Source organism: Cnephaeus nilssonii, assembly GCF_951640355.1.
Source record: "Cnephaeus nilssonii genome assembly, chromosome: 12".
Classification (NCBI taxonomy): Eukaryota; Metazoa; Chordata; class Mammalia; order Chiroptera; family Vespertilionidae; genus Cnephaeus; species Cnephaeus nilssonii.
The window spans coordinates 79,727,772-79,735,129 of NC_137083.1; the positions used below are offsets into that span (position 1 = coordinate 79,727,772).

The 7,358-nt window shown below is 49.9% G+C and overlaps 1 protein-coding gene across 1 annotated transcript; it reads left to right on the top strand.

Annotated features, from left to right (window-relative positions):
* Positions 1-3,999: 3,999 nt before the first annotated feature.
* LOC307108610 (DNA-directed RNA polymerase II subunit RPB3-like) lies at positions 4,000-5,180 on the top strand (the record flags this gene model as incomplete). The annotated part of the gene is made up of 1 exon (XM_079786757.1): positions 4,000-5,180. The coding sequence occupies one exon, from the start codon at positions 4,000-4,002 to the stop codon at positions 4,825-4,827; it is 828 nt and encodes a 275-aa protein (XP_079642883.1). The 3' UTR covers positions 4,828-5,180.
* Between the last annotated feature and the right edge of the window lie 2,178 nt (positions 5,181-7,358).

The window sequence follows — 7,358 nt, forward strand, 5'->3', positions numbered from 1 at the left end:
GTTTGACATCACCCTGTGCACCGAAGTGTTGCAGGTTCGATTCCCGGTCAGGGCACATGCCCTGGTTTCAGGCTCAATCCCCAGCAGGGGGCGTGCAGGAGGCAGAGGTTTTGCTCTCACGTCAATGTTTCTCTTTCTGTCTCTAAAAATCAATTTTTAAAAAATTTTTAAAAAGGGGTGGCAGGCTGTCAAAATAGGAAACAAGGGTGCAATGAAATTGTGCCAGGTTTTGGAATTTCCACCCTAAACATTGGAAAGAATTGTAAAAATGCAAAAATATTCAAGGCAGTAAGACATGTTAAAAGTAAAAGAAAGAAAAGAACCACCCACCACTGCTCAGAAGACGGGGTGTGACATAAATCACCCGCTTTCCTTAGGACCACCACCAGGCAGCTGGCGCGTCGGAACCGGCAGGCCCACGCTGGGAGGAGGAGAGCAGGAGTCAGCGATGCTCCTCTGGGGCCTCACTGTGCCCGTTGTCCTTAGGTATCAAGTTGACTGCTTGACTCAGAAACCGGGCAGTCGCTGCGGAGGTCCCCGGCTCACCAGCGACAGTGGCGTTCCTGCCGGGATGGCCACTCACCCCTACCCAGGACGGCGGGAAATACAATGTCTGCATGGGGGGCTGAGCCACACTTTCCAGACTTGCTTTTGGAAAGACCCCGTTTGAGCTGCCTCCCCCCCCCCCCCCAGGTGACGTGGACACTGTCACCTTGAAGGAAGCCCTGGGATTGCTTCAGGGACAGAAGTCCCAGCAGCCAGGCCATGGAAGGCGGTTTCCTGGGGACGGCGCGGCCGGGCAGGAATCGGTGACCTTCCACCGGATACACAGCAGCCTGACGACGGTTCGGGTCTGGTCTCTGTGCCAAATGCTTCCTTCCCAACGACCCCAGGGGATGAACAGAGAGGCTGAGAAACAGCCAGAAGCCGAGGTCCCGAGCCTGGAGGGTGGGTTGGCCGCTGAGTCTGTCACCACGGCTGGGGTGTGGCACGGTTCACCACCACTCTGGTCTGCAGCGCTGTGCCATGCAGGGTGTCTTCTGGAAGCAGGAGCTCGGGGGGCGCCATCGGGGAGGCGCGGGCAGGCTCGGGAGCAGGCGGCACCCACTGTCCTGCTGAGGATGCTTGGCTCTAGTAACCTGGGTGTGTGACTGCCAGCACCCCACCTCAGGAAGGCGGCTCGAAGGTGCTCGCCCGGGGGTTGACAAAGGACCGATGGCATCAGCCTTGCCGAAGGCACGCAGCCCACCTGTTCTCCTGTCCAGACCCTGCCCGCTGCTCCCCGGAGCCCTGCAACCCCGCCGCTGCCCAAGGGACAGGGTCTGCGATCAGCTGCACTAGGAGATGCAGCTGCTGGGGAGGCCCGAGCAGCACCCGCGGCACCAGGACCCGAGCAGCACCGGCAGCACCAGGACCCCAGCAGCACCGGCAGCACCAGGACCAGCACCAGGACCAGCACCAGGACCAGCACCAACAGCCGTGTGACCTGTGACCGTGGCCCGCAGAGAGTCCCTGCTCCCCTGAGCCAGCGCGGTTGCGAACCCCCCTCCCCCCCGCCAGAGGCAGACCCACTTAGCTGTGCTTTTATTTTATTTTTTATCTTTTACTGTTGAGAGTATTACAGATGTCCCCTTTTTACCCCCCGTTGACCCCGGCACTATTGTCTGTCCATGGGCTACGAGTATCTATATAATAAAAGCCTAAGTGACCGTTATGGCAGAACAACCAGAACGACTGGTCGCTATGATGTGCACTGACCACTAGGGGGCAGATGCTCAACACAGGAGCTGCCCCCCGGTGGTCAGTGTGCTCCCACAGGGGGAGCACCCTCAGCTAGAAGATGGGCTCATAGCTGGCGAGCACAGTGGCCGTGGTGGGAGCCTCTAAGGAGCTGCCCTAAGGAGCAGCAATCTGAGTGGTAAGGAGCAGCGAGCAGGAAAGCAGTAAGGAACAAGGGGTCCTGGACTGCAAGAGGGATATCCAACTACCAATTTAGGCCTAATCCCTGGGAGCGGGCCTAAGCTGGCAGGTGGACATCCCCCGAGGGGTCCCAGACTGCTAGAGGGTGTGGGCTGGGCTAAGGGACCCCCCCCCCCCAGTGCATGAATTTCATGCACCGAGCCTCTAGTATGCATATAAGTTCTTTGGTTAATCTCTTCCCACCCCCAAACCCCCACTTTCCCTCTGAGAATCATCAGTCTGTTCCATGTCTCTCGATCCAGTTTATTTTGTTACTTAGGTTCCACATATGAGTGAGATCATGTGATACTTGTCTTTCTCTGACTGACTTACTTCACTTAGCACGATACTCTCCAGGTCCCTCCATGCTGTCTCAAAGGATAAGAGATCTTCTTTTTTACTGCTGCATAGTATTCCATGGTATATCTGTACCACAGCTTTTTTATCCACTCATCTACTGATGGGCACGTGGGCAATTTCCAGATCTTAGCTATTGTACATTGTGCTGCTATGAACATAGGGGTGCATACATTCCTTCTGATTGATGTTTTGGGTTTCTTAGGATATATTCCTAGAAGTGGGGTCACTGGGTCAAACGGCAGTTCCATTTTTAATTTTTTGAGGAAAACTCCACACTTTTCCATGTGGTTGTATCAGTCTGCGCTCCCACCAGCAGTGCATGGGGGTTCCCTTTCCCCCACATCCTCGCCAGCCCTTGTCCTTTGCTGATTTGGACAAGATGGTAGCCATTGTTGATGGTAGCCATTCTGACAGGTGTGAGGTGATACCTCACTGTCGTTTTAATTTGCATCTCTCTGGTGATTAGTGACATTGAGCATTTTTTCATGTTTCTTGGCCATCTGTATGTCCTCCTTGGAAAAGTGTCTATTTAGGTCCTTTGCCCATTTTTTAATTGGGTTATTTGTCTTCTGGTGTTAAGTTGTATGAGTACTTTATATATTTTGGAAATTAACCCCTTATCAGATGTATCATTGGCAAAAATGTTCTCCCATACAGTGGGTTCCATTTTCAATTTGATGCTGGTTTCTTTTGCTGTGAAAAAGCATTTTATTTTAATGTAGTCCCATTTGTTTATTTTTCCTTTGTTTCTCTTGCCCTAGGCAATGTATCTATGAAAATTCTGCCATGTGAGATGTCTGAGATTTTGCTTCCTATGTTTTCTTCTAGGATTTTTATGGTTTCCCGACTTATATTTAAGTCTTTTATCCCTTTTGAGTTTATTCTTGTATATGGTGTAAGTTGGTGGTCTAGTTTCTTTTTTTTTTACATGTACTTGTCCAATTTTCAATACCATTTATTGAAGAGACTGTCTACTCCATTGTATGCTCTTGCCTCCTTTGTCAAATATTGAGCATAATGGCTTGGGTTGATTTCTGGGGTCTCTGTTCTGTTCCATTGATCTATATGCCTGTTCTTATGCCAGTACCAGGCTGTTTGATTACAGTGGCTTGGTAACATAACTTGAAATCTGGTTTTGTGATCCTTCCAACTTTGTTCTTCTTTCTCAAGATTGCTGTGGCTATTTGGGATCTTTTTTGATTCCATATGAATTTTGGGGGTATTTGTTCTAGATCTGTGAAATAGGCCATTGGTACTTTAATAGGGATTGCATTGAATCTATAGATTGCTTTGTGGCCATTTTAACCTTTTGCACTCGGATGTCGAGTGTGACTCGACACAGTTAGCATTAGAATAAAGGAATCGAGAAAAAAGCAAGCGAGTGCAAAGGGTTAATAATGTCAATTCTACCAATCCATGAACATAGTATATTCTTCCACTTGTTTACATCTTCCTCTATTTTTCAACGTCCTGTAGTTTTCTGAACACAGGTCCTTTACCTCCTTGGTTAAGTTTATGCCTAAGTTTCTTAATTTTTTGTTGTTGCAATGGTAAATAGGGTTGTCTTTTTAGTTTCTCTTTCTGGGAATCCATTATTGGTGTATAAAAATGCCATCAGACTTCCGATGCGGGGGCACGCTGCAGGGTTGATGCCGGCGGCCCGCCGGGCCGCGGAGCACGATGCCATATGCCAACCGGCCCACTGTGCGGATCACGGAGCTCACCAACGAGAATGTCAAGTTCATCATCGAGAATATGGACCTAGCGGTGGCTAATTCTATTCGGAGGGTCTTCATCGCCGAGGTGCCCATAATAGCCATTGACTGGGTTCAGATTGACGCCAATTCCTCAGTCCTTCACGACGAATTCATCGCTCACAGGCTTGGATTAATCCCCCTCACTAGCGATGACATTGTGGACAAGCTGCAGTACTCCCGGGACTGCACGTGTGAGGAGTTCTGCCCCGAGTGCTCGGTGGAGTTCACTCTCGACGTGCGGTGCAAGGAAGACCAGACTCATTACGTCACATCTCAAGACCTCATCTCCAACAGCCCCCGGGTCATTCCAGTGACGTCCCGGAACCGAGATAATGACCCTAATGACTACGTGGACCAGGACGACATCCTCATCATCAGGCTGCGGAAGGGCCAGGAGCTGAGACTCCGTGCCTATGCCAAGAAGGGCTTTGGCAAGGAGCATGCCAAGTGGAACCCAACTGCAGGGGTGGCTTTTGAGTATGACCTCGACAGTGCCCTGAGGCACACGGTGTACCCCAAGCCAGAGGAGTGGCCAAAGAGCGAGTACTCAGAGCTGGATGAAGATGAGTCCCAGGCTCCGTACGACCCCAATGGCAAGCCGGAGAGGTTTTACTACAACGTGGAGTCCTGTGGCTCTCTGCGCCCTGAAACCATCGTCCTCTCAGCCCTCTCTGGGTTGAAGAAGAAGCTGAATGATTTACAGACCCAGTTGAGCCACGAGATCCAGAGTGACGTCCTCACCATAAATTAGCCGCAGCTCACCCGCCTGAGCGGAAAAGGATCTGAGCAGCAGCTGTGTGCAGGTATCCTGAGACCCTCCTAGCTCCAGAAGTCCCAACAGCTGTACTTAACTTCTTAGCAAGCCATCAGCACCAACTGGAGAAGTAGCAGAGGGGAAGGGTGCCCCCCATCCTTGCTTGGTCCCAGGTAGATTATGGGGGTGCCCCTGGTATTTGAGGCAGGACAGTCCTTCACTGAGCATGCAGCATCCCTGGCCCTGCCTGCTGATGGCTAGTCTCCCCAGAACCCAGACCTCCCTTCCCCGTGGTCTGCTTGTAGAGGTCCTACTGCTTCCCTGTTGAAAACCACTGAGCTAGACCCTCCTCTTTTGGTCATTTCAGCTCTTGACTGACTTTCTCTTGGAAGTTAGCAATTCACAGTTGTACCTTAGGTTTCCGCTGTTAGGATTGAGTGTTAGAAGTCTCATTCAGGCCACCTACAAACCCAGCCCCTGCCCATGGTCAGCCTACACTTCGCTCAAATTCCCAAATGTCTTTGGATCCTGGCTGCTCCTCCTCCGCCGCCCCTCCCCCCCAATAAGCCCTGTATTTCATTCTCTACCCATCAAAATAAATAAATAAATAAACAAACAAACAAACAAACAAACAAACAAACCCTACATAATAATAGACAAATATGCAAATTGACTGCACCTTCACCAAGCTCAAGCCACGCCCACCATCCAATCAGGACGAGTATGCAAATTACCCCAACAAAGATGGCGGCTAATTTGCATATCAAGACAGCGTAGAAAGAAGCCGAGAGGCTGCAGAAGGTAGCAAAGCTGCGGAGAAGCAAGCAAGCCGGGGGGGAGGAGAAGGGAGGAGCGGAGGCGGGGCCAGGGGAGAAGGGAAAAGCAGGCGGGCTGGTGGAGAAGGTGGGGTGGGGGAGAAGGGAGGAGCACAGGCGGGGCCGGGGGAGAAGGGAGGAGCGGAGGCGGGGCCAGGGGAGAAGGAAGAAGAGCGGGCGGGCTGGCGGAGAAGGGAGAAAAGCAGGGGGGCTGGCGGAGAAGGCGGGGCGGGGGACAAGGGAGGAGAGCAGGCAGGGCGGGGTAGAGTGCAGCAGGAAACCCTATTGCACGATTTTTCCTGCAACGGGAACGTAGTAAATAAATAAATTAATTAAAATGCCATCAATTTCTGGGTGTTAATTTTGTATCCTGCTACTTTGCCAAATTTATTTATTAAATCTAGTAGTTTGTGGTGGAGTCTTTAGGGTTTTCTATGTACAATATCATCTCATCTGCAAATAATGAGAGTTTTACTTCCTTCTTTCCAATTTGGATGCCTTTTATGTTTTCCTCTCGTCTGATCTCTGTGGCTAGGACTTCCAGTGCTATGCTGAATAAGAGTGGTGAATGCAGACATCCCTGCCTTGTTTTATCCTTAGAGGCAATGCTTTTCGTTTTGCCCATTGAGTATGATGTTGGCTGTTGGTTTGTCATATATGGCCTCTATCATGTTGAGGTGTGGTTCCTCCAATGGCTGTGCTTTTAACATGCATCTCACCACAGTTATGCTTTTACTCTGTCTCCTCAGCTTTCTTCGTAACTGTGTCACCGAAACCTACATGCACTGCTTTTTCACCTATGATAAAATTTAATTTCTAAATTAGATACAGTAAGAGATTAACAATAATAACTAATAATAGCCGAAACCGGTTTGGCTCAGTGGATAGAGCGTCGGCCTGCGGACTGAAAGGTCCCAGGTTCGATTCCGGTCAAGGGCATGTACCTTGGTTGCGGGCACATCCCCGGTAGGGGGTGTGCAGGAGGCAGCTGGTCGATGTTTCTCTCTCATCGATGTTTCTAGCTCTCTATCCCTCTCCCTTCCTCTCTGTAAGAAATCAATAAAATATATTTTTAAAAAAACAAAAAAAAAACCCCAATAATAACTAATAATAAAATACAGCCATGAGCCTGGCCGGGTAGCTCAGTTGTTGAGAGCATCCTCCTGATACACCAAGGTTGTGGGTTCGATCCCTGGTCAGGGCACATACAAGAGTCAACCAATGAATGTGTCAATAAGTGGAACAGCAAATTGATCTCTCTTTCTCTCCACCGCCCCACTTCCTCTCTCTCTGTAAAATCAATCAATCGATACATTTTTAAAATGTAAAATAGAGCAATAATAACAACACACTGTAATAGAGTTTAGGTGAATGGTTTCTGCTAAGTTACCTTATTGTCCTCTCTGTACCGCATGGAGACGCCAGACAACGGGATGATTCAGGTTCTTGGGTGGGACAGAGTGGGATGGTGCAAGATTCCATCATGCCAACTCAGGGCAGCGAGGAACTTAAAATGCATGAATTGTTTGTTTATGGAATTTTCCATTTGACATTTTCGGAATGTGGTTGAGCTCAGGTAACTCAACTCGAAAATAAAATCACGGAAAGCAAAGCCCGGGGTAAGGGGGGACCGCTGAGGTAGCGCAATAAACACCCAAGGACAATGCTCACCGGAGAGGAGACAGGGAGACGGCGAGGTAAGCCCGAGTCACT